General features: G+C 43.0%; 1 protein-coding gene across 9 annotated transcripts in view; it reads left to right on the top strand.

The window, feature by feature from the left end:
• Positions 1–27,887, top strand: part of MEGF11 (multiple EGF like domains 11) — a 273,843-nt gene that overhangs the window by 127,629 nt on the left and 118,327 nt on the right. For 7 of the 9 annotated variants that reach the window (XR_011003600.1, XR_011003601.1, XM_068203530.1 and 4 more), the window contains one exon: positions 21,149–21,223. The exons of the other annotated variants lie outside the window; for them this stretch is intronic. Coding sequence is in view for 5 of the 7 variants with exons in the window: in XM_068203530.1 (XP_068059631.1) it covers positions 21,149–21,223 (75 nt within the window). In the remaining 2 variants the exon portion in view is untranslated. The remainder of the gene's footprint in view (positions 1–21,148; positions 21,224–27,887) is intronic. 9 annotated transcript variants of the gene reach the window in all.

Genomic DNA, 27,887 nt, shown 5'->3' on the forward strand with positions numbered 1-27,887 from the left:
CCTATGATGATCCATGGCTGCTCTCCTTCATGTTTGGTTGAGAAGATGCAAGACCTGAGGAACTTCCACAGTGCCTTGGTTTGGGAGGGAATGTCTCTGGTAGTTGGAGCAAAGGACTGACTCCCATGATTGGGACAAACCTCCCTCTACTCCAGCAGCTCCTTCTGACCATGGACCTGGTGTGGGACCAGTGACCATTAATACACTCAGTGTACTCACTCAAATGATGGGGACAAAAAAAGTCCATGTAAGATTTAACCCTAAAGCACCCCAGGTTTTCCCAAAAGAAAGTCTGTGTCTGAGGGGAAAGAACCACTGCATCTCTGCAACACATGGCTCAGCTGAAACTGGTTTAAATATCTGTAAAAAACATTTATTTAGAAGTTGCATAAGCTCCCACTTACTCCTGTACATGAATTAGAGAGGATTCTGTTTCAGTGTTACTGTACTTCTCATATTTGCCACTGACAGCCTATCTACATCATATAAATAATCTGTAGAGCACCTAATTTAGTACTATTACAGTCCAGATGAAATGTTTATGTAATTTCCCTTCTTTTGAGATAAACTTCAGATACAGAGAGAAAATTGACTGTAAAAATGACATTGTAGGACTCTATATTTATCTTCTCTCAGTGATTTCCATAGCAAATTTACTCCATTTACCATTTGGAGGCTTTTTTTTCCTGTTGCCTTATTGTAAGCATGGCAAACTAAGCATGAAATTGTACCATCATGGTGTGTTTCTCCAAATCACACTTGTCACACTTGTAATCTCAGTAGAGGCAAAAGACAGATTTGGTGTTTGGGCTGCACTTGTAGCAGTGATCCCTCTGTAATTACAAAAAGGCTGTTTTATTAAATACCACACCACTGCTATTCCTAGGCTGGAGACAGGGATGGACATGTTGGGATTAATATTTACAGAGGTGTTTTGCAGCCCCAGCCAGAAGCAGCACTTTGGTGTGATAGGCATTGTCAGGAGAGAATATTTAAAAGCCTTTGCCTCCAACTGATTAGTCCCATATGCATCCTTTGATGCTTAAAAAAAGGGTTCTTTTCCTCAGGGCAGTAATAAAATCATCCTTTTCTGTCTCATTGTCTAACTGCAGCCAGAGAACTGCAGTATTTTTGGATATTCACCAGTCTGCCAAAGGCTGTTGGTGGGTTGCAACAAGTTCCTAGTGAGGGGGGGGAGACAGGCAGAAACAGACACACAGAGACAATATAAATCTTGTTTAAAGAAGGAAACAAAAGGGATCCTTTACACCAGATTTTTTTTTCTTTACTTTTTACTTTCCTGATCTTTTTACTTTTGTCTTACTTTAGTAGTGCCTTCAATCCAGTATCTTTTCAGCTCAGGTTCTTGTCTGAATGCCCAGGGTCTTTGGCAAAACAAGGTAAAACTTGCTAGAATTGTAGAAGGCAAATCAAACCTCTGATGTCAATCAAAGTCAGGAAAACATCAGCAAATCCACTGAAACCAGAGAGCAAACTGTCATAACTCCCAATCCCACAGGATCTGATATTGGAGAGCACCTAGGGATTGGGTGTTTGTGTGCAGAGAGATCATGGAACAGGGGATCTGATGGATGTGGAGTTGTGTAGTGTAGATGCATTTAAATATCACATAGACTTCATGAGGTTCAGAGTATGTGCTCGAGATGAGATTAGGCAGCATATGGTCCTGGTATCTGTGACTGTCAACACATCCCTTCTCCCTTCATCCACAGAAAACTGATTTCAAGAGGTAACCTGCTGGTGGGAAAAAATCACTTATTTATTGGCAGTCTACTCCAAAAGCCAAACTTGAAAAGCAAGAGTGGCATATTAGAAAATATTAAAGATCCAAGATTCATTTCAATAAATATCCTTGAGAAATGTTTTGATAGATGGTTATATTTAAAGGGAGTGGCAGAGTCATTTTGGATAAAAAGCAGTGTCTTTTGGTGGTTTTGTTTCATCCACAGAGGCACAGGTGATGTTCAGTGAGAACCTAACTCCTAATCTTTGAACTGCTCCATCCACTACATGGTCTTGGTGCCCAAGGAAATTCAGTGTTCAGCTTTCCCTGGCATTGGATGGGGGAGGGAGTTTCTGACTAACATCCATTTTTTATGTGCAACAAAAATGCCATATGGAGTCAAATTGGTGATCACGGCTGCTTCAAATAGAGTGTTATTTCTTATTTGTGACATCTCCACAAAAAAATCCCTTCAAGCTTGTCTTTTAGTGCTGAGCTCTCACATCTTATTGGCCAAGTCCTTGATGGAAACAGGGAATGATCTGGAGAAGTCAGTTTTACACAGGCATTTTTCTGTGTTTTATTTCAAAGGCTCCTATTATTAATCAATTGTAAAGAACATTCTTTTAATCTACTGCTGCACCTTCTCGTTGCCATGAATTCATTTCCTGTGATGATCATGGCAACACAAAGGGTGGCTCTGTAACTTCAGGGTTGTGCAGTGAGACCTGAAAGTGCAGGGTCCCTGCAGCACAAGGCATGGAGTGTTCCCAAGTCCCAGTTTCGGGTGGCAATTAGCTCCCTAATGCTCCCAACCTTCCCACCTCCCACCTCCTCTCACTGGAGATAATATTGACATTTAGAAGCTGCAGACAAATGCTGCAGTAAGGAAGAGAATGCTTTTTTAATGGAGGCTTCTGCCATAGCTGGGAGAGAGCAAATGTGTGTACACAATTTGCATGCATTTCAGTGTGTATCTCCTGATGGGTACCAGGGCACTGCTTGTTTCAGGGGGAAAATAGCTCATGCAGTCACCATAACTGAATGAAGTCTATTTTAAATATTCTAATGTGAGAGAAAACCATTCTCTGTAGAAGGCCAAAGTGAGCCTGTGTACCTATGAAATCACATTTCAGTCCTCAAAATAGTCCTGGAGTAATACATCAACATTTTTTGGCTTCTGGCACAGATAAAAGTCCCTCAAAAGGCTTGATGGCAGTGATGGATCCAGGACACTGCTAAGCCTGTCACCGACTGGGACACCTCCTTGGTCCCTTTTGTCCTTTGGCTTTAGGAATTGTTGGCTCCTGCCCTAGCCCCAGCTCTGGCTGCCCTACAGCCTGTGAGGGACAGGTGTGGACATACACCTCAACACTTCTCCCTGGACCTGCAGGCTTTTAGCATAAACCCCATGAGCCCACCCAGGACTCTGGCTAAATCCGGAGTGCAGCAGTGCTGTTGATGTCTAAATTTTGGGACCTCAGCTGTCCAGATTAGGGCAGGTTGCTCCCACAGCTCGGGGTCACACATCGGCTCCGTGGTCACTCCTGTATCCCTCTGGTGCCGTGACCAGCCCAGTGACAGGAGAGCACAACCAATTGTGAGGTGAAATTCCTCTGAAAAGCTGCTCCCCACCTTACCCTTTCCTTGATTAGTGACTTGGACTCTCAGCATTTCACACTTTGGTCAAAGGTTTGTCTACCCCGAGCCAAATCCTCCAGGAATTGCTTCCACCCCATATCCTGTTGCAAACTAACTATAACTGTGTCTTTTCCTTCAATAACTTCATTTTTAGGGTAAAGAATATAGAAGAGGTTTAGGAAATTGAATACAGTCATGTTCCATCCCGTGAATACAGCAGACACAGCTTCTTGTCTATACATGTATTTAGATACTCCTCATGGTCTTGGGTTGAAGACTTCCAGCAAAAACCATCCAGCATCTTCCAAATTTGACACTGGGGATGGTCCTGTGCAGGGCCAGGAGTTGGACTCAATGATTCTTGTGGGTGCCTTCCAACTCTGCATATTTTGTGATTATATATACACATATATCTATAATATATAATTTTATATATTCATAAGGTTTTAAAAAATTGTTCTTTAACTGTTTTTGGGGGGATATAAGCTGGGAAGTTTTTTATTTAGTGGAACTTGATTTTTAAAGAACTCAAGACAGGCAGGAAAATGGCAGAAGTGGTGCAGGTTGGAACAGAAGCAGGCAGGCAGCAGGGATTCCTAAAACACAGCAGCTGGAATAATGCAGCAGATTTGGCACTGAGCTTCCCTCTATTTCTACCATGGCACTGGTGACTCTTTGAGGTGAATTAGGGAATGATGGAAACAGGAGCCCACATAAAACATGCATTATTATCCATCCTTTATCCACAGCAAATTTTACAAAAGTGACAAATTCAATTTAATTTCATTAAATTTTCCAGTTGCCTGGAATACCAGGAAACAATGTGATCCATCTGGATTTCTTGCCTTGTCTCAGACCTGAAAGGAATTCCTTAGTCCACAAATGATCAAGATTAGTATTTGCTTTGCTTTCATGAAAGGTTACCTGTAGAGTGCCTCACATTCATTGGGAAATTTATTTCCTGATGAATCCAATTTACATTAATGTGAGCTCATTAAAAGATAATTATTGTGCTGAGAAGAGGACCACAGCATCCATCAATAGAACATCTGTAATTGTTTTAGTCGTATGATAAAGAGATAATTCTGAGTTCAGCTTTTCATAATGCCACTCTTATAAATGTCAAAACTGGATCCTTATTGTAGCAGCTATGGCAAAACTTAATTACTCTGATAATTATTATCAAGAAGCAGATGTCTCACACCAGCTCACCTTCTCCCCATTAGCACAGTATAGAAACTTTTAATGTTTTAACAATCAGGACTTTGAAAGAGACTACAAGGGTCATAAATGTTAAAATATCTGGAGCAGCCAAGCTTTGCTTGGAGGAAATTAGCACTTTTGAAGGCAGTATTTGGAAAACTGTTAAACAGTGACCCAGCTGCAAAACCCTTCTGTACAGTTCCCCAACATTGGGATAGATTTAGTGAAGGTGCTAAAGAGAAAATTCAGTTTTATCTGATGAATTTTGCTCCATGTGTGGAAGCACACACTAGAGTTCTGGTTGTGTTAGCAGGCTCACCCCCTGATTAACATTATACAATAATAAATAACAAATCCTTGCATTTGTAGAGCTTTGTAGCTTCTTGTTCCAAGTATTTCATTAAGTAACTAATTAAGCATCAGAGCACCTGAATAAACTGAGAAGATGCCCTGTTCAAAAGAGTTCATGGTTTTTAGCCTTGATAATTTCTTCTTGGTGTAGGCAAACACACACTTGATAACAAGGAGGAGAAAATAAAGGAAATGAACAGTGAGGAAGAAGCAGAAGGGCAGATGAAGGATCCAGTCCAGTGCTGGAAATCAGTGGAAATGGTGTGTGAGGTGGTGGGGATGTCCGAGTGTGCTACTGGCAGAACAGGTCATTCTCTCACCTGCCAGGGGGAATTTAACAGCCAGCCAGCAGAAAATTCACTCCCAGGGATGCCCTGGGGACTGCAATTCCATGGCTGGGAGTGGAGCTAAAGGGACAAACAGACCTTGTGCTGTCCCTTCCACCCAAGGGCCATCCATCCTGGGCTTCTGTGATGCCACACAAGTGCCTCCATGGCAGCAGCAGCTCTGCCATTCCATGTGCATCTCTCTAGTGAGCACTGGGTAAATTCTCTGCCTCACTGGAAAATTTATACAGGGAAAAAATATTTACTGGTGCCTCTGACAGTCAGAAAACCCAGACAGTCAAGAGTGAATTCATAAACAAACTGACTGCAGAGGCTCTAAATGTCCAGCAAAAACAGAGAACTAAAAAGAAGAGAAAAAACTCAGCACCACTTGATTCAAAGAATATGCATTACATTCTCATTCCTAAGGTTTCCTTTCTAGCTTGTATTTGCAGAAGGCACCGCCAATTGTAAGGACATTTTTCAGCCTGAAACTTTGCTCATCTGTTTGAAGAACGCCCTCACTAGAACCCGAGTCACGCACCCAGGTTTAGAGTAGCAGCAGCAATCTACCACTTTGATTAAAGAAGTCTAATTTAAAATTACAAATGTATTTTTCAAACCATTCTTTCAGCTCTGCAAATGCCGAGGTTCTTTGTGAAGTGTAATACAGTTACTTTTATGTAGTCATACAGTTCTCAGTGTGTCTCAGATAACATCAGGCTCTTACATATTCTGACTAGGCAATGAATTTCAGTTAATAATGATGTTTGGGACATTAGCACCTTTCATCTGGAAATACTGAAGACATACAAAAACAATTCAGAAAGCACAGAGCAGGATTTCTGATGGGGTGACCAAGGCATGAAATGTGGGCCGTGATTCATGTCTCGCAGTGGGTCAGGCTCTTCTCTCTCCACCCCGGGCTCTCACATCGTTCCCCGTACAATGGGCTCGGAGCCAGATCTAACATTGTATTTTTATGGCACTGCAAAGCACAAACCACCTCCCACTGCTTCTTACATTCCACAAAGGTGGGAATATGACTGCGATCCGGCTCGACTCAGGAGTTCATCCATATTTAGAAAGGCATTTAGCACATCCCAGGCCAAGTTTACATATGCATATGCATGGCTTGAATCAAAGCAAACGCTGTGCTATAAGAGCGAGCCCAGCTCGCATGAGAGAGAGCCCAGTGCTGTGACACGGCTGCAAGACTGAGCAGGGTGAGCCTGGCGTGGACCCCGGCCTCTGGCTGCCCCAGCTGAGTGCTTTCACACTTCCCTGCTGTTCTGCCCCACGCTTTGCAGAAAAAGTGTTTTCTGAAGGTACTCCAAAGATACACGGCATCATTTTATTGGAATTACTACAGAGACCAAAGTTGTCATGAATCCAGCAGTGCAGATCACAGAGATAGCAATGCTGCTTCCACACAGGGTTTTTTTATCTTAAACCATCCCATGATTAAAAGAAAGTTCTGTATATCACAGTGAAAAGCAGAGATTCTGGAGTTCCCTACAATATTTTTAAAGGCTATCACTACCAGAGATAGGGTAGAGGAAATATACCTGTCTGTGGAAAGTTAGATAGAAATAGATACAGACTGTACCTGCAGCTGAAATAATGACTGAAGGAGCTGTCTTCAGATGAAGAGCACACTTCTGAAATACCCTGTCGCAGAGCATTTTTTTCTGAAGTTAAACCTAGACAGAATCTCTCCTAGGAATAGGGAAAATTGATTTGCTTACTGAATTGCTCAAAGAAAAAGCTGATGTTGAAAGTTAAAGTAATTACAAAGAATGGAAAACAATTGGGTCCAAATCAGAAGGTTTTTTAAAATCTCTGCCTTTGACTTAGGCAGTAATGCAGGGGTCTGCTCCCATCACAGCAAGGATTTGGAATGCATAAAGACATGAGCACTCATTGAGCATACATGGTAATGTCTGAAAAACAGAGCTATAAGTTCTTTCTTCTCTCTCTTGCTTGGTTTACCAAGGTGTCCCTGGGGTGCTCATTGTTAAACATATTCATAAAAGTCCTCTAACTCTAAGAGAAGGGAAAGATACAGAGAAAAATCCTGCTTTTGGTTAAAGCTGAGCAGCACCAGTTGAATTTGCCAGTGGCTCAGCTCCTCCCCCGGTGTAAATTAGCACTTACAACTCCAAATGGAGTTTTGTAGTTTCCACCAGCTTGTTCTGCTTGCAGCATTACAAGTGACAGCTGAGTTTGGCTCGTCCTGCTAGAACAAATAGGAAAAGGAGAGAACAAAATATCCTTTGCCAGCACTTTCCAGATGATCTTTCTTTGTGATAGAAGTGTTTGTATTTTAATAAGTGCCTTTTTCACACAGTCCAGCTACTTTTTCTTGAGCCTACAGAGGGAAGACACAAGGACACAAGCAGATCCTTAATGGGGGCCAATTGATGGCGCTTCAGCAGTGAAAGGGACAAATTCTTACAGCACAAACCTGTAACTCCTCACCTGTAGCCAACAGCATTGTTACTGTGAGGTGGGGCTGGTGGAGCAGCTGTGAAAGGCACCTGAATTATGCAGTGATCTGACACAGACTGGAATTTTCCCACTGAGGAAGTCTCTGCTTGCTGTAGTGGCAATTATGCAACCCCAGCTCTGGTTTGTTGCTCTTTCCTTTCCAAGTGTTAGAAAATAGTAGGTGTACTCTGCAAATCTGCACTTTCCTTATGAGATCTCCATCTTGTGCTTTGAAATCTATTTTATATGAAATGTCAATCTGTCCACTTTTGTCACTCTGAATACAATAAATATCAGGTTAATAACAATGACTAGTAGAAAACCAGCTCCATGGGAATTGGGGTGGGTTAGCTGAAAAACTCCACCGATTGAAAAAGAGTTAAAAGCCATGTCATCCTGTCACCTTGCAGTGTGACAGCGCTCCCTGCTCAGCCTTCATTTCCCTTCCATCTCAACACCAGCTGCTGTTCTGACAGTTCCCACAAGGATCCAAAGGCTGGAGAGGGCTTGGCCAGGCAGCTCATCCCCGTTCCCTGAGCTGCAGCACGTGGGGGTCAGCACACTCCCACTTTTGCTGGTCTGGAACATTCTCCTTAGGAATCTCTGCCTGTTAGAGACTCGCCAGACCCCAAATAAGCAAGCAGAAACATCAGTGCTACTTTTAAAATGGCTCTAACCTTCTGTTGTCCTCATCATTGATTTGTGATGGGAAAAAAAAGAGCAGAGTAGGATTTGATAGGTGACCTCTGACATGAAAGAGTACAGCAGTGCACAGCCAGAAAGGGAAAGAAAGAAGGAAAAAAAGATGAAGGAGAAAGTTTTAGGTACCTATAGTGCGTCACATGCACGTATATGACTGAGAAAGTATAAGAAACCATATGTTTCTTATTCCAATTGTCCTCTGCACCCTTCTCTCCAAAGAAGGGATAGTAATGAAGTTTTATTACACATAAAATTAGCTTCTCTAAGTGCTACCATTAACTAGATAATAAAAAGAGTTGCCTGAATCTTGCAAAAGAATTGTTTTTTTAAAATGTCAGTTAATTGTTAAATGACTCCAGCTCTTTTCCAACTACTTTATCTTTGCAACAGTGAAGTCTTCAGCAACTGACTGAAAGATTTTATGTCCCTCTTCTTCATTCCTTGCAAGGAAAGGCAAGAGACAGAGGGAGCCTCTTACACATTGCAGCAACTTTTGGTGTTGGCCCCTTTAGTGTCCCCAGGACAGACTGACCCACCAAATAACAACTCCTTGGGGTGTTCAGGCCTCTCCCAGGCCCTGGCTCAGCCCTGGTGCCACCTGGATGTTCCAGAAGGATAAGTTATCAAAAAAATTATCACAAACATGCTTTCAAACATAACTGTACATCAAAAGAAGTCTTCTTTGGACTGGTGGGGATGGGTCTGTAAGCCCTGAGTTGGGGTTTAAAGCTGTTTCAAGTGAGGTGTTCTTCCCTGGAGCCAGGGATGAATCATCAGTGAACAAACAAAGGAGGTGGAATGAGGCAGAGATGAGGGGAAGATCCACACCAACAGGAGCAAAGGCCTGTTTGGATCCCCTTTCAGGCGTGTTCATTACTTGTTGTTGGGGATATTCCGTGTGAGGGTGGGATCCCATTCCTGCAGCCCCTGGGCCTTGACTCTGCTTAGCTTTGCCCAGCTCCAGTTCTGTGGGTTCCATCTGCTGTCCTTGCTTGTGGTATCTACTCATTTAAACCTAGTTCAACAAAGCTTTGGAGAACAGGTTTAACATTAATCTCATGCTTTGAAATTGTTTCAGTTGAAGCCTATGGGTAAGTGTCTGGCTGGAGTAGGTGCTGCTGTTATGAGCAGCTTTGGAAAAGCCCATCAGCTGTGTGCCTAATGCCTGAGCATCCCCATGCAGAGCACTCTGATTTGAGAGCAGAGGATCCCAGGGACATTGGCAGAAAGCTTCCTGAGTTTTCTGGCTTTATCCACAGCCTAAAGTATCATCAGTAACAGGGAACTGCATCCCTGTCTCTTCCACATCTCCTTATCCTTCAAGAGTTCTATTTAGATTATTGTATAAATCAGTATGAATCAAGTTCGACTTTGTTTTTATCCAAGGATGCTGTCTAAGCTCTTCTCATACTGTACAGAAAAAACACTCCTTGCCATCAAATCCTGTCATCTTTATCCAGTTTTTCTTGGATGAAATGCCTCTGGAACTCAAATGTCAAGGTTAGTTCCAGTTTTTTTTAAATCTTACAGGATCTCAAATAGGTGGAATTTTCTCCAGCAAAAAGGCCACATATAGACTGTGGCCAAACTCTGCACCACGTTTTAATAGGGAGCTCAGAGAATTAATTAGATATGTAAAAATTGTTGGCAGTAATGAGAACTCATGTCCATCTCCAAAGCTGGAACCTGTGGTTGAAGAGACGAATTGCTTGGGAACGCATCCAGCACTGATTGTTGTATGTGAGATGCCAGTGACTTCCATGGGAATTCCTTTCTGGAAAGTCAGTGGAATATGGCACTCTGGTCATTGCTCTTTAAGAGGCTTTAAGGACTTCAATGATTTCTATGACTTCAGCTGCCCCACAAGACAAGGGAGATGGTCTGAGCCGTGTGATGTGGTTCTGGGCTGAATGTGTGGGTGATGCAGGAAAGCCAGGTGGGAATTAAGTGGGTTATTTGAAGTGCTTGTGAATAAACTTCTCACCCTACACTGTCAAATTGTCTCTTCTAGATAGATCCACAGAAGAAAAGTATTTGACTCAAGTTTGCAGAGTTATGTCATATTCCTGAGACAATTTTCCATATCCTGGCACATGAAAATGTAAATTTTCTTTAGGTGTGCTGACGGTCCTTCTGAAGAGAGATCAGAGGAATCTTAAATGTCTTAAAGCAAATCAAGCTCTCCAGATATAGTTGTGCTTTTGAATATGCAAAATATCATAACTGGAAGGTCTTTTAGCCAGGAGTCTCTGAGCTGATGTTGTTCAGGCCATTGACAATTCCAGTTTCTCTTCCCACAGTGCAGATGTTCACAGTGCTGAAATGCTATTTATGGGTAAAGAAAGGTGCTATTACAATACTCTGGTAATGAAGGGAGAGTTCTGTGGGTTCATTGCTGCTTTGTTAAATACAAAACCCAATAAAGGGATTTGGAAGATGTCTGAGAGGGATAACTAGCAGAGAGTGAAAAAATTGGGAAAAGGAGAGTCTGATGGAATGGTGTAGATCAGAACACACACAGGCAATTCCCTCTGGTTTATATTCTGATCACACAACAGTGTTACTCTGCAGTAACTCCTTGAAGGTAATAGTTTATAAAATAAAATTAGTCTGGAGAGAAAAGCAGGTATTACACATTTGTAAAAGGGGAAGAGGAATTTGACCTCATCGAGAGACATTAGTGAGGAATGACTGGGAGGGAAATTCTCAAAAGTCTTACATTGCACTTTGAAAATGGATGTAGGATCTGTGTAGCTTGATGCCAGAACATGCCCAAGTACAAGGAGCTTTGTGCAGCTGCTCCTTGCGGGGCCTGGCAGCCAGGCCTGGGTTTGTGGATGCCCCACGTGTGCTCCAGCAAAGTCAGAACCACCTCAGACAGCACAGAGAAATCTGCTGCAGCATCAGCAGTTTGCACACTTAAACCCAGTTACACATCAGCTTTTAAACTTTCTATCCCTTCTGAAAGTAAGATTTAGATTCCTGATATAAAGATCTTTTGAAGACTTTCTTCTGCAGAAAGATTCTTTCTGAAGATTCCTTCCTGGGTTATGTGGATCTTGCCTTTGGCTGCTGAGGCCAGTTTAAAAAGGGGCAGTCAGTGCATTGGGTTTGCAGGGCCAGGTTTGGTGGTGGGGGACCACAGGAGTGAGAAGATTCTGTGAGAAGCTGCCAGAAGTTCCCCTGTGTCCCATGGAGCCAACACCCGCTGGCTCCAAGACCGACCCAACACTGGCCAAGGCTGAGCCTGTCAGGGGTTTACTGGAATAGCAGAGTTAAGATGGGGAAAACCCCAAACCTGTGCATTTGCAGTTGGTGGGAGGAGTGAGAACATGTGAGAGGAAGAGCTCTGCAGACCCCAAGGCTGTATTTTCTGTCCTCTGTCCGGGTGAGGAGAGGAGTGACAGAGTGGCTTTGTAGGGCACGTGGTGCCACCAGGGACACCCCACCCACGCTCTGCCAAGACAGCACATTTGGACTTTCTGTTTGCCAAGCTGTCCTGTTAGTGTAGGCTCTGGAATGATTGGTGATTTCAGGATATTGTTTTCTAAAGAAATTGGAAAAGCTGGGGAATGAACTCCTAAAATACTGTGTAATGTGTGTAACTCTTTTGGAAAGTGTTTTGGAGTATCAGCTCTTTGAGGAGGTGAGCATTGTGCATATTAAAATGATGCCTTTTCAAAGCTCTGAGCTGTTGCTAAAATGTTACAATAAAAAAGTCATTCCCTCCCAAACACATTACCAGTTAATGCAAACACGGGATTTTTTAAAAAGCCATTCCATTCCTTGGTGCTGAGAGCAAGGAAACAATCCAGAGGCTGCAGCCTCATGCCTGTGACCTCCTGTGTGACTCAGTGCTCCCCTGGAGGAGAGCATCACGCTGGGGCTGTGGCTCTAATTAGGGAACAATAGGCAGGAAGAGCTCCAAAACTTCTGAATGGGGTCAAGAATAGCTTTTTATCAACTAACAGAGGCATCTTAGGATGAAAGTCATGAATGTTAAAAGCCATTTCAAAACAGCACTGGAAAAGGATAAGCAACACTTCAAGCACCTGAGATCAAAACAGCAATTGTTTTGTGGAAATTCTTGATCAGAGACAGCAGTTCCCTGCCTGATGCATCACCAGGCTGTGAGAGGGGGATCTAAGCACCAAAATTCAGGTGTATCTGATATTAAAACACTGTGCAGACATGGGCAGATGCAGGAGCTGAGGATACATCCCTACCTCCAGCACTACAGGAAACAACAGAAGTATTTTCCTACTTGAGTTCCAGATGCAGGGAGAAAAAAGGATGTTACCAAGGGGAAAATGCAATATGCTGACCATCTGGTGAGGCACTTGCAGGCAGGGTGAGATCTCAGCTACAGGAATGGATCCCCCACATCTCTCTTAGCCAGACTGCCAGGCAGCAGAGATGCAGAAAAGATTTGGCTATTAAGAGGTGCTGTGAAATACCGTGGTACTTGAGAGGATTAACATAACCAAGTGCAAGCTTCAGCTGCTTGACTCTTTGTATGTTTTGCACTTATGTAACATAAGGTAGCAATAAATAATGTAGTATTGCATTAGACCATATGTTGAACGTTAGCAGGAGTGATGTCACACACTAATTACCGTGAACAAATGACCTATGATTTCAAACCCATTATTTCAGAAATGTGCAAATTTAACCCTGTTTAAAGTGGGAAGGACCAAGCAGGTCCTTGCTGAGGAGGCTGCTGTGAGGTCAGGCTGGGTCTCAGTCCATGGGATTGGGGTCAGCAGGGTCCCTGGGCAGGCAGGGGCCTGGCTGGGACAGAGCTGGAGACCAGCTTAGCTCAGGCAGTGCTGAGGGTCCAGGGCTGAGCTGAAATGCAGCCTCTGGGTCCCAAGGGAGGCTGGGCAGTGCTGTCCTGTGCACCCAGGACCCTGAGAGAACAGCCCAGTACAGACAGCAGGACTGGAATGGCACTGCTGGGGGGTTCTCTCCAGTGAGGAGCTTCCCCATTGTCCAGGAGCACTTTGGAAGTCACTCCCAGCCGTGCTAACCCTCTGCAGAGGGTCTGCTGTGTCAGGTCGTGCGCAGAATCAGTGCTGCAAGGGACCCACAGGATCATCCAGTCCAACTGTGTGACATTGTCTCAGTTTAACCAGAATTTGACTTTTGCTTATTCCAAATGGAACTTTCTTTCCAAGCTAAATTTTTAACCATCCCATCTTTGAGAACCTTCCTCAGAGAGATGGGTCAAATTTGGAACACACTGTCAATGCCAAATTCTCTCCCTTGTCCAATGCAGAGGTTACACTGGTGTTCAGCCTTTAGATTCTGAAAGCTGTGTAACAAACTAATGTTTACAGATTATCATTCCTTATTTCTCTCCTTGGAATCAGGCACAGCATAGATATTTTGGATAAATTATTAAATATATCCACCTGGTAGTCAGGTTGAGCAGTGTTCATCCTAAAGGCTCAAAAAATAGCACATTGCAAGTGCAGTTTTTACTTATTATGCAAGACTTCTTCTGCAAGCAGAAGTGAAGAGTGGGAGAGGTGGAGATACAATCCCATGTGTTGATGGAGTGATTACTTCAGGAATTCATTTATGTTTGCTAAAAAACTTTATGCAGATTTGTCCAGGTCATTTAGAGCTCTGCCTCTCAACTGTGCACATGCTGAGGATTATGAAACCCCACTGAGTTCTCATCTTCTGAATTCCTTTTATCTTGTTTTCACTTTGGACTGCATCATACTGAAATTTAGTGGGAATATGTTACTTTCCTAACTGCAGAGTTACCATAATGCATTTAACATGGCCTGCATATCAATTACACTCCTATAATCATGGATTAAAGAGCCTGGAACGGCACATATAAAGAAATCAAGAATTTAGTTAGGTTTTATAACTGTGGGCTTAGAGTCAGTAAGAAATAAAAATGCATGCAGACTTGGTTTTCCTTCTCTTCCCTTCCTTGGGCAGCTGCCCAAATGTTGCATCTCTGAGTTAGAAAAAGGAGTTGGGTTTGGCTTCTGTACAGATTCCACATTCACTGAGCTGCTTTCTTCATTTAGTGAGCGCTCTCTCTGAGCAACACTGGCCACATTCATCTTTATTAGGCTGTAATGGGAGGCACTGCTCGGGAAGCCTTGATCCTGAGCTCTGCAGAAAACTGCAGCTTGCAGATGCTCTAATCCTACCAGCTATTAGCTCAATAAATTTATAATTGATATATAGGTGTAAGTCTTCCACATCACCTACCTGAAAGCAAGAGTTATGAAATTTAATAAACTGCCTGTGTCCTTGGAGCTGTGATCTCCCTTCATGGGGGAGAACAAAATGTCCATCAGTGCTCCTGACAATTACTAGAATGGTTGTTAATGTACTATGAGGAGTAATTCACCATCAGGGCAAGCTCTGAGACACAGTAGGCAAATTTAAAATATTTTATTGTGCTAATATTGCAGTTACAAGTGATATTTTAAAGCAATTTGCCATGATAATGTCAATGCAGTGCTAAGTACTTCCTTTTAATGCTGTTCACAGAGAAGCTGATATCCACGCAGATGTAGCAAAGCTTCTGAAAGACTGGCTTAATACAAGGGAAAAAGCAAAACCAGTGTGATCCAGCACAGTTGTGAGGAGAAAGGTGCTGGGTGGGTTTCTGGAAGGGGCGAGTGCCTGAGACAAGGCAGTGTTGAGTAACAGATGGCAGCCAGGACACACCAGTGACTCCACCATGGAACTGGTGCAGTGCAATTTACATCTTTTTCTTTCTAAGAAAAACAGAGATGCTATAAACATATGCAAAAATAGTTAACTGTTACCTCCAAGGCACTATTTCACCACACTTCTAGGATATTAAGACAAACTAATCATGTCTCTAATAAAGAAATGCTGTTTTTCCTCAGCACTATGCAAGGGAAGCAGCATCTTCCTGGAGGTGTATATTTGATGAACTGCAGCACTGATTATTTGATTGATTTAACTATCAGAGAGGTTATAATAATAATAAACCAATTCAAGACATCATTAACTAGCAAAGCATTTGAAATAATACAAATGAGACAATGATTCATGGGCATGCTCAGATTTATTTTTGTGGACTGTTGGGGTCCTTAGGTATTTAGAGCCAGTTTACACAGAATTATGGACACTTATGGAATGCTGTTTTCTGAGAAAAATTCTTGATCATAACTAGTTTGGAACCAAGCAGAAAACAAAAACAGCATCTAGAACATTAAAAGGAAAGAAACAACATCTCCAGAAGGAGGTAGAAAAATGCAGAAATTTACAGAGAGCTCAGCACAAGGTAAGAGTGGGAACTACCTCCAGCCACCAGATGTTGGACAATTAGTTACCTCAAATTTGGTTTGGAAGGCTTTGGAAAAGAAATGGTTCTTTGTTATGCTTTTGTTTGTGCTCCTTCACCTATGGGTGTCTTTAATTATGCAAATGTGTGCCTTAATACAATTGTGGAGACAAATATTGGTGATATTTGTGAGTGCTGTGGATGCCTGGGGTAAAGGCTGACTTTTGAGACACACGTGAAGCTGCCATGGGACTAAAGAAATGTAATTTATAAATGCATTCGTTTGATTGCTGAAACATCTGAGTTTCCATTGCTGTCCCCTGTAGGCCGTATGAGTTTGCCTCCCCACACTGATGGTTTGAGGATCTTTAGCATAAACAAAGACTTTGTAATAATGGCTTCCCCATCTCTCCTTCCTTCTGACACCGTGCACATCCTTTACATCCAATGGGAAAAACTGATCTCCTGCAGAGACTTGGGAAGCCACAGAAAAGGCTCCTCTTCCCCTCCTGAGCCTCACCTGAGACCAGGTGGCCTTAACGTGGCTGTTGGAGGTTTCATTCACATTTTCTACAGTTCCTCTTTTTTGCTGCAACAAAGGACTTCCTTTAACTAGGCCACCCATTAATGATCAGATACTTTTATCCTTTCTTGCCACACAAACTCTTTTCTCCTATCCATAATATTCTTTGCCCGTTTCGGCTTCATAATCAATGTAGGCAGTTTTATTAGTTCCAGGACCTAATTTAACATCAAAAGAATCAGACCACCTCTCTGGTGTGTGAATGACTGGCAGACCTGATTCAGGGAGGCTGTAAGGCACGTTTAGTATTTTATAGAACCAGGTTTTCTGTCTGCCAGCATCGCTGCCTTAAATGCAGGGAGAGCTAAAGGAAACCATGGTGGGTACAAAAGCAGCAGTAAAGAGTTCTTTGTGCCAGATCCCCAAAGTGTGCCTGTAAAAATATTTCCTAAGGCAGCTCTCCATCACTGCTCGTGTTAAACCTTTTAAATCCATGTGTAATCTGGTAAATCTTATTCATCCAGATAGATGGATTGGAATGAGAACTCACCCTGCGAGGAAAGACTGGCCTGGAGAAGATAACAGTTCTTATTTGTCATCCTCTGTTATTGTAACCATATTACAGGGGATAATGAAGTGCAAGGGACAGCAATTAGTTGGTGGCAGCACAAGTGATAAGCACAGCACCAGGACTTTCATATACTGTGGTGTGCAACGCAGCCTATTGATTTAACGGCGGGTTTTCTCCCTTTCACTCTCCAGTAAAAAACAGCACAGAGATTTATGTGAGCAGCACTGCTTTGGAATACAGATCAGGCTGGAGAAACGCTGGTGTGAATCTTTGGATGCTCACAGTTTAAAAAACCCCAGCCTAGGTTAATTCATAAAGTGCTTTCCAAAGGGGCTGGATGCCATGTGGTCCCCAGTAGGGCTCCTTGGCTTTGTTCCTCACACCTGACTGCCGATTAATCTGCCTTTTAGCTGTGCCTGCATGGAGCCACACATGCTTGGAGCCACCAGCAATGTGTCTCTCTCCAGGCCTCTCCGAACTGGGTCACCCTTCAGCTATTGGTTAGTGGGAAATTATTCCCTTTGAGATTCCCAAGCCACTCCATGGGGCTGACTATTGTCATGTTCTGGCACTGAGACTGTAGAACAGATTATGGGCAATCTGTCAGTTCAGGCTGTTCAAGGAGAGATGAAAAATCAGACACGTGTTGCTCTCACACACTGAGCAATTCAAACAAAGACAACAGAAAAAATATTTTTCTCCACGTATCGTTCCATTACTATTTCCTGTTATAATATGGCAAGCAAAGCACAAAGTGCACCTTGAATAAAGAGTTCTAATGATGTATGGCCCTCGGCATTATCAAAATGTTCCTGAGGATCTCAATGGAGAATAATTTCAGGTGTCTTGAGTTGGTTTTGATGTTCAGCAGCTTCCACAGACTCTGTGGATACTGAGCCCTATCCCCAAAATCACCTTTGGCTGCACCTAGGAAAACACATCACTTGTCAGGGCTGAGGCCAATCAACTACATGGTGATGATGCATTTAGATTAGTTTGTAATTAATGTTTCCTGGCATGATTTTAAACTTGAAAATGAGAATCCAGAAAAATTTATTGTTTATCTTGAAGGGGATTTTAAGATCAGTTGAAATAATGGCCTTTGAATACAGCCAGGCCACCAACATTGTAGGAATTCTTGTATGGACTTGCAGAAGTGTCCAAGGCCAGTTGGATGGGGCTTGGAGCAACCTGGGAGAGTGGAAGGTGCAATGAGATGGTCCTGAAGGTCCCTTCCCATCCAAAGCATTTTCTATTCCTTCCTCTCTAACCTTGAATTATGTAACATAATGAGTTGCAGGCTCTGCCTTGAGCAAGGTATGGCTTTTTTTTTTGGCTTTGTCTCTGCTAAATAATCATCTGCCAGTGAACATGTTTAATATTGTCACCTAATATTGTAGGTTAAAAAGAGAATTGCATTGGAAATTTCATTCTAGTAAACAAGCAGTGAGATGACAAATGCCACAAAAAAACAACTCCAGTCACTGCAAAGCTTAATGTTTTCTAGTCTTGGTTTTATATCAGCTTCCAATTACAACTACAAAGGCAGAACCCCAATGTTGATGTAATTAGAAGACACATGAGCAAATTAAGAATTGAACAAATATTTCAGAGCTTAGAATAAACAATCCTAATAACCTTTTTGGCCATTAAAGAAGCCTATTTTTTTATTCTAAATAAAGGACATTCTGGTAAGGATGAGAAAGTTGTGGGGAATTTGAGTTAGTGGGATGTTTTACTGCGGGGCATGAATTCCCTCCCAGCCCTGGCCCTGGTTTAGATGGTTTCTCATGCTGTCTGTTGGCCAGGGCAGTCACTGCCTGGATGCCCAGCTCTTGGATTAAACCAGAAACAGCCCCATGGATGCTGCACTCCCTGTGCCCTCAGGCAAGTTGTAGGAGTAATGATCCAAAAGGGTTTAGGAGTTTTATTGCAGCAGGGAGGCAGCAGGGGTCAAATCTGTACCAGAAAACCTATAACTAAGTCTGTAATTCTTTTATGGGCAAAACTGCAGGGATTTCTGCTTGATTAAGGATTGCATGATTGAGGCCAGTGACATTACCAGGCACAGTGTCCCCTCTGCATCTAAAATAGTGATCACACATGACAGGAAAAGCCATGTAATAGCAAAATTCCAACTTTCTTGCTGGTAGTGGCTGCATGCTTCCCATCCTTTCCAGCTCTATAAATGGGATTTATTTCTCTTTTTTTTCTGCCATTAAAAGCAATGTTTGGAACTTCCCTGTTGTATTTAATGCATACCTCTTGCCTGTCCAGGCTCTGCACTTCCCCAGCTTTGTTTTGAGGCTACATGATCAATAAATGTCACTGCTGAAGTGCTTTGCCAGTTCAGGTATCAGAAATGAAAACAGAAACTTCAGCTCTCTTTTACTGGTTGTGACAAATTGATTCTTTTTGGTCTACCTTGCATTTCTCTCACTTGATGTGTCTGAAGAGAGGGGGATTTCTCACAGCACCTGCTGCTGGGCCAGCCTGAATTCCAAGATCCTTTAGAGATTTGTTATTAAATTTGTCTTGTGCTCATGTAAAATGGGAAGTGGTGGGATTCTTATAATTTGAAACCATTTGTGTTTTGGCAGTTAACAATACTAAAACAGAGACTGTCCATGCAGAATGAACCTACACTTGTAATTACAATTTGTCCCTGAATACTCAGGGCTGTGCAATTAGGTGAGGAATTATATGCTTAAAGGACCACTTGGGCACTTTATGGCCAAATAAAACCATAACTATTCATAAGTACAGGTGCATATATGTTTGCTTAAAAAGAAACAACAAACAATTATCGGATCCCCAGAGGAACATGTTTTCCCTTCCCCAGGAAATAAGAGGACTGACTTGTGCTGAAGGAAGGATTTTTATCCTTGCTGCACGAAACCTTACCAGGATTGTTTTCCAATTACTGTTTTGAGCAACAGCACAAGTTCAGAAATGGATTAATCTGAAACTTTACTTGTAGCTCCCTAAAATACATCCCCACTTTACTCTATTTTGCAGCCAGTTTTGCTGAGACACAGAAGTGCAGAGAACTTTGCCACTTGGTTTAGCTTCTTCCCCCCCCCAGAAGTCCATTAACGAACACTTGCTGTTCTTAAGAGTTTGTGACACATATGAAATGTAGAACTCACATTTCTTCAGAGTCGGTTAATGAACTGAGTGTGCATTTTTGTCTGCTGGAATCTGTCCCTGAGATTTCCAATTCCTTTTGCTTAATTTCTGTGTTCTGAAAGTCTTTAAACTGTCAGCAAAAATGTTTTACCAGTCTTCACATTATGGCAGGAACTGAACCCTACTTTCATTAAGGGGTGGAAAGGGATGCCAGTTGGATTCTTTTTTCCTCTGGTCCCACAGGAGGAGATATGGGTGAGCAAAAGCTATCACTGCAAAAAAAAGAGATCAGGTGAGATATGTACCCACTGAAAAAAAATCAGAAGAGCTTTAGTCATCTATGCAGAACACACACAACACCTAATTAAATCAGGTTTCATTGACATTAAAATAAACAGCCTGAATTAATGAATGCAGTTTGTGAGGAACACTCAGCTCCCATTGTGCAGGCAGACTTTACACGAGGCATTTTTGATAAGACATTTTGGGGGGCAGAAGCTGGCACTGCGTGTTTGTACCGTGGAGAAGGGCAGAGGACAGGACAGAGATCTCTGCTCTGGCACCTGGATGTGTCCCAGCTCCTCTGCTCCCTGCTGGGTGACCTTTGGCAAGACACATCTCATTTCTGACAGCTTCTGAAAGCATTTTGTAGTCTCCTCAGGAGTAGCAATATTTAGGAACAAAGCATCATTGTCCCAGTAATGTGTGATTTGTGTGCTGCTTTATTCCACAGGATGGGGCTTAAACAAAATTTATGGGAAATGCTGGCTTGTGCTGGATCTCTGCACAGGAGTGAATCTTACCCAAGATCAATAGAGTCATTCCCCAGCCCTGTGGGTTTTATGAGTTCCACAGCATAAAGGAATCGGGTCCTTCCCCAACAAAAGCACTATGCCTCTGCCATGATTGCTAAGCTTGGGAATTGGATAAATACTGAATTCTGGGTTTCCAGTGTTTTCCATTTCTTTGTGACCAATAATGAAATTACAGCCCTGCTAATAACAATGTGACATCCCTGCCATGGGAAAGGTATGTGGGAAAAGTCAGAAATGCGAGTTTGAGTAGAAAAGGTGCAAGTCCTCACCTGTTGTTATCCTGCTGACTTCATCAAGGTTATGCAGTGTTTTCAGGAATGCACGGGAAATGGTAATTTCAAGTTGTTATTTTGATTTTCCATAAGATTTGGCCACCTCTGATGGGCTGGGGGAGTCCAGCACCTCTTCGGCAGAGACTGGTGGAAACAGCAACTACAACAGTGAGTGGTTTCCAACAAATCCAACGGCTCCTGTAGCGTGGTGGGATCCGAGGGAGCTGCTGCCAGCCTGTCCCTGGGCATGGCTTCTCTCTTGAATGGCACATAATCCTCTGGACCCCAAACCTGAGGGATGCTGAGGCAGAAACTCAAGGGAATTGAATAGTTTCACGCGGTGTTTCAGTTAACTGGGTCGGATTTTTAAATTCATCCCAAACCTGTGCTTTAGGCAGCTGGATGGATGCAATTTATAGTTCCATGTCCTTAAATGCTGCACATTGTACCACAGGCCTGCCTGGTGCTCACCTCCAAAACACCCACTGGAGACACGAGGCTCCTTCTGCTTCTCCCTTCATATGGTATTCTGAGGTTAAAGAGATGTTAAAACTTCTTCTGCTCACTAAAGACCTCATGGAGTTTTACATTAAACCAGCTCTAGGTCAGTATGTCCTGGCCACATTTCAACTTGGGTAAATCGCAGGGCACAGGATTGGATGTTCTGGTTCATTTTATGCTTCATCCCCTTCATTCTGGTGTGTATCAGTAACACTCTGAGGAGCAAATCTTCTGGCATCAGCTGCCTGTGGTAGAACTGCATCCACTTCTACCCAGAACCACTTTGATCCTGTTTCCTTATGCAAAGCATCTACTGGGAGCACTCAGAGCAGGCAGGGAAAAGAGAACCTCAACTGTGTCGGTGTTTGCTTCTTTAATATATTTTGGGATGTGTGTGGGTTTATTTACAAAGCACGTGTAGTTAAATGTCATTGAAAAATATAATTAAAAATCAATTAAGAGACCATTTTAAAAACAAGAGGTTGTAAAAATGGAATTTACAATAATAACCAGACTAAGCATTTGGCATTTACATGTCTGCACCAAATAGCAATTCCCTTGTTAGTTGGGCTTGAGTGACAAGGTACTTGCTTATCTCCTGGATATAAATTCCAATATTCTTGTTATTGCTGGGACAAATAAATACCTGCATAAAGACTTCTTGCACTGCCAAGTAACACCAACTGATTAAATTCAGACAATTGTTTTTTTTGTTCTTGTCTGGGCCCAGTGCCAAAATGATCCCATTGCATGAAGGGCCAGATTTTGCACTCAGTTTTATACTCAGTTAATGCAAGGTAAATACTGTGCCACCAATACAAATCTAAGCACAGAGAGACGTTCTGAAATGTTGTAATTTCCTACATAAAACCTGAACATGCAGAACACATAGAAGCAAAAATGGAAGAGTATTTGACCTGTAACAGAACATGGTGGTGAAGGCAATTGCTGTGACTAGAACTCTCCAAGGGGGAGGACATGAGTTGTGCTTGGAGCCTGTGAGGTACAGAAGTCCCTGTGATACATTTTGGCTTCCAGAGAAATAACTGGCAATGTCTCCATAAATCCACTGGAATGCCTATATGTACATGTGGAACTCATGCCTGCACACTCTGGATCTGGCTTTACGTGGTAAGAGCTCAAGGACTGTCTTGCTGTGGGATCAAATATCCCAGATTTATAACCAAGCCTGGAGTCTTTTCTTTGTTAATACTCGTCACCTTCCTCTCCCATCTTCATGTGAACAACTGGGGGTATTCCTGGGGTTCTTTAAAATAAGTGGAGATTAATTATCTAAAAAGCATTTTAATCATCATGAGCCCATAGGAAATGCTGGAATCAGTGATAATGTCCATCTGTGATGGGTCCATGTTGAAGGGGATGGGGCAGGATTACCCCTGGGAAGTTCTCTGCCTGTGCCTGTGTGCACATCCCTTCTCTTCCTGGCAATGCTGAGGTGAGTGGTTGACTCTTCTCGAGGTTTGGAGTCGGCCTGGAGGGCAGGGAATTGTGCTAGAGAGCAAAGTGCCTCTTTGTGGGGTAGGTGGAAGGTTGGTGGTAGTTGCTGCACTGGGCCATTTCTCTCAGGTGATGGATTAAAGAGATCTGTGAAACATCCCACACCCTCCTGTTTGATTCTGTGCTGATTGGGTTCTCTCCTGTGCCTGGCTGTGGCTTCTACAATTTAGCTCTCATTCCTCATTACATGCACAGACCAAAATGAATCAAAACCCTCTTGAAAATCTGACATTGCAGCCCTTTAGAATTCGGATGACATGGAGAGTCTGTTTCTCCTATTTATGACTAATCAGAGGTTTCATATGTGCCACCCCATGCTCTCATCAGTTCAAGATGCAGAAATCAGCCCCTTTCTTTTACCATTGCTTCCTTCTTTGTCTCTGAAGATCTCCATTAAAATCTTACTGTAATACTCAATCTGCATTTTCCCCAGTTTTCAGATCCATGGATACACTGCAATAACACACACTTGCTTTATGAGGAGGGCTTCCTGCAAGTATTTCATTCCATTTTAAGGATTTCTTCCCTCATTTTTTGGTCCCACAATTCAGACCATTCCCAGGGATCGTTGCCTGCGCCATCCCTGCACCTCTCCCAGCAGGCAGCACCCTGGTGCATCCCTCTCCAGATATCTTCCCTCTGATCCAGGCAATTTGTGCTCAGACTTGGATGAAATATGGGTTTTTTGTGTTCGCATATGAACATCTGCTTCAAATTCCCAAGCCAAGAAAGACAAGAAGCAAATTAAACTATTTGTTCTTCTTTCTGTCTCTTTAATATCAAAGTCATTCCTTACATGCTCCTTAAGCTTCCACTTTTGATCAGGAGATATTAAAAATGGATCTAAACAACTCATATCTTAATCATATTCCTTTGTGAGCAGGGTAAGAGTGAGGGGAGCAGGGGAGAGAAGCCAAAGCTGCTCTGCTGCTCATGCTCAGCATCCAACACCCGTATCCAACACTTCATTTCCCTGCCCTGGGAGCAGAGGGGTGTCCCTGTCCCTCCTGAGCTGCCCTGTGCAGAGCACAAGGCCTCTGGAACATCCTGCAGCTTCAAATCAATCTCTGCCTGCGCTGGAGCAGCCTGGGAACAATTCCCTGCTGCTCTCTGATTTGTGCTGGAGACCTGGAAGAGGGAGTTTGGAGGATGACTCAGACATTCCTTCTTCCCCCTGGGCTTTCTTGCAGTGCCAGCCCAGCAGCCAAGTCGCTCTTCTGGGTGCCTCGGTTGCAAGTTCTCAAAAATCTCTTTAAGAAAATTCTATAAAATGTCCTTTAAGAAAAACCAAAGAGAAACTCGAATGTTTTCACAGTCCTGTGCAGATTTTGGAAAAGATGTCATTCACTTCAGGAGGAAAACCAAGAAGTTTTGGTGCTATTTGGATTCAATCAATGAAAAATCAAAAAAAAAAAAAAAAAAATAAGGTTTAGCATTTCACAAGAAATTGTTCATTCTACACAACCCTGATTTAATTCTGTGATGAAATCACAGATTTAGTTGCAAGTTCTATTAGAGTAGCTGTGCAAATAAAATAAATTTTTTTGACATGTTTGATTCAGTACCGAAGGATATTCTGATTAAAAAATCAGCACCATACAATTATCAACAACATGTATTAATAATTGAATAAAATCTAAATGACAGATCTCAAAAAGCAGCTGTCAATGTGGAATAAACTTCAAATGTATTTCTGGTGGGTTTCTGCTATTTCACTTATTCCTATAAATATTTACATTATTGATATAGGAGTAAATATGGAATCACTGCAGCAAAAAATTGTGAATGACAGAAGAACTAGCAGAGTGGTGAGTGCTGATGGGCACAGTGTTCACACAGAGCCGTCTACACCAGCTGACAAATTATTTTAGCATCTCTGGAGGAAGGCTGGAATTTATCTCCATACAATTGACATCCCTGCCCATGGCAGGGGGTTGGAACGAGACAATGTTTAAGGTCCCTGTGAACCCAAACCATTCTGTCCTTTCCAGCCCAAGCCTTTCTTTAGTTTCTGGGGTTCTCTTATTCCCTGCAGGGAGTTGTGCTTGTTTTTGTAGCCACTGAAGGCTCTGGGAACCAAAAGATCTGCATGTCAGTCCAGAGATGACAGAGTTTGGCAAGCAAAGGAGCCAAGGAAACTGGAGCTTTGTCCATGGGCCAGGTGATTTTCTGCCCCGAGGTGAAGTGGAAATTCCACCTGCCTGGAACGCAGCGCTCCCACAGCCCGGGCAGTGCCCAGCCTCCTGCTGGGATGGCAGCAGAGCAGCACTGGGCAGTCCCAGGCAGAGCCTGCCCCGCTGCCGGCAGCTCTCCCGCTGTAGCTGTGCTAGTGAGGAGGAGGAGGCAGGAGGAGGATGATGCCTCCCGGCTGCCAGGAGCCTCCGCCGCTGCGGCAGAGCTGATCTCCGGCAGGAACGCGAGGAAGAGCAAATGCGATCCCTTTTCTGCTGATGAGGCACCTCAGAGGTGAGAGGGCAGCATGAGAGGAGCCTCAAATGCTTGAAGACCTGAGAAGTGCAGAAGGGAGCCCTGGATTATTTCCAGAAATAAAAAAGAATTGGCACCTCATTTCCATGCATCTGAATTCAGTTCAGAGTTTTGGTTTTAACAGAGTGTCATCTTAGGTCAGTGGGAAGATTTTGATTTATTTAGTGAGGTTTATACTGGGCTTTGCAGCCCTGCTTGCCACAAACCCTTCCCTTTTCCTGTGGCTTAAGGACACTGAGGAATGGAGACCATCATCCTTCAGGGAGACATGTAACTGTGAGGATTTTTTTATACTGCTCCTTGTGCCAGCTCAAACTTTATGGATAAGTTAAGAGCTGCTCTTCCTTGTGCTCTCAGTTGGCCATCTGTCACTGACACTAAAAACCCTTGGAACAGGAATATTACAAAGCTTTGGGAAAGATCTCACCATGCCCTTAAAGGGCTGTGAGGTTTAGTGGGCAGCTGTAGAAATGGCTTTGCTTTATGGACTTCACACGCTGTAAAAAGGCAACTCACTACCCACAGTCTTAATTAGAGTGCTCTGGACTCTTAAGGGGGATGTGAGAGCTTTGTCCAAGCCAGACAGAAATCAGCCAGTGTGACTCTTATCTAGGATGCAATTTTGGGAATAAAGTCTCTCAATTTGGACATTGTATTCCAAAAACATCTACTTGCAGTAAAGTATCAAAACAAGACATTTCGAGTCTCACACACAGCTCATACCTTTTCAGAATAGTACAGATCTGGGAGTCTTTGAGCTCCCACAGGAGTTAAATAATGATATTTATAATCATTTGTAAAGCCATTCCCTTGGAGGAGTGACGGGAATGAGCCTCACATCTCTTACAGCACAAACTTCCTAAGTGAGGAATGAAGGAAGTTCACATCTTCTCATGATTTATTCCCTGATTGCTGGTTCCCGAGTCACATTGCTGTAGCTTGCAAGCCAGGGGATCGTGACAGAAGCTCAGGCCTCCTTTTTCTGAGGACTGTGGGCACCTAATGAATTCACTGTGAATCTCCCACTGTCTGTTTAAGGTTTGACTCTAAATGGCAAGATCAGTCTTTGTCTCTCCTTCTACTGAGGGAGCTTAAAGCAAAGTTCCCTGAACAGTGAGGACTAAAATAGCTGAACACAGCAAAGAAACTTTTCTCAGTGAGCTGTCTGACATCCATCCCCTCTTCACAGGGACTCTGCTGGTCAATAATACCTCCATGAACCCAGAAACCAACCTGCCAGACAGCTTCATCCATACACCCCCTCCATCCCACATTGCCTTTTGGCTTTGAATTGCTGTGGTTCCAGAGTCTCTCCTCCCTCTAATATGCAGACATGAAGTTGTCATCTAGGAAAACAGGAGTTACAGGGAAAATCTGCACCTTTGAGTCACACAAACCCATCCAAATCTTTCCAAGCTCATCCACTTCCATTGTTAATGAGCTGCTGCGTGACACCTCATGGGTACAGCATCCTGTAACACGGGGAGAAGAACATCCTATAACATGGGGAGAGGAACCTCCTTCAGCCCAGGAAAGGCCCCTGGGAGCAGACAGGCAGGAGGAGCTGCTCAGCCTGTGGGCCACAGCAAGGCTGCAGAGGCTGCAGTTCTACCTTGCCTTGTAATATTGTAAGATTTATTTTCAGATCTTATCAGCAATTCACTGTGGGCTGTTCTCTGCTGAGCAAAATTCATCCATCAATCTCCTGGCATGGCCACATTCCAGCCTACACCGAGGTGACAGTTCAGTTGTGCTAATGATCAGCCTCACATCCACATCCGCATTCCCCCTTGGTCTGATTCTTCTTCTCTTATGATAATTTAATTGATTGAGCACACTGGCTTCTAGTCAAGAAGCTCTTCTCAGCTTAACTCTCAGTTTAAAAAAATCACTGCTGAACATCTCTATAATTAGAGTTAGTTGCTAAACCCTGTATCCAGGTGATTACTGGTATATGAGAGGGACATATCTTGAACTGATCAAATCAGGGATTTAAGCAAAATGCCCCTGATCCATGTTTCACAATTTGTTAATGTCTTCTACTTTGGGTATTTTCCCCCTTTTTTGGTGTTAAATATAGCTGGGTTAGGAAGGTTCATGTAGAATCAGGACAGTTAGGGGTAATTTTTTATTCATATCCCTGTTATTGTTTGGGGAAGCTCAGTAGGGTTCATTAATATTGCATTTCCAATGAAAAGGCACTCAAAAGCCAAACAGTTCAATTATATTCTGAAGCTGCAATGCGATACAAACATGAGCAGTGCAGTGATGCTGTCGTGGCTTTAACCAACTGCTCCTGTCTGTAGTCAACAGCACCACTCCCCCC

This window comes from Anomalospiza imberbis, chromosome 13 (genome assembly GCF_031753505.1).
Source record: "Anomalospiza imberbis isolate Cuckoo-Finch-1a 21T00152 chromosome 13, ASM3175350v1, whole genome shotgun sequence".
NCBI lineage: Eukaryota > Metazoa > Chordata > Aves > Passeriformes > Viduidae > Anomalospiza > Anomalospiza imberbis.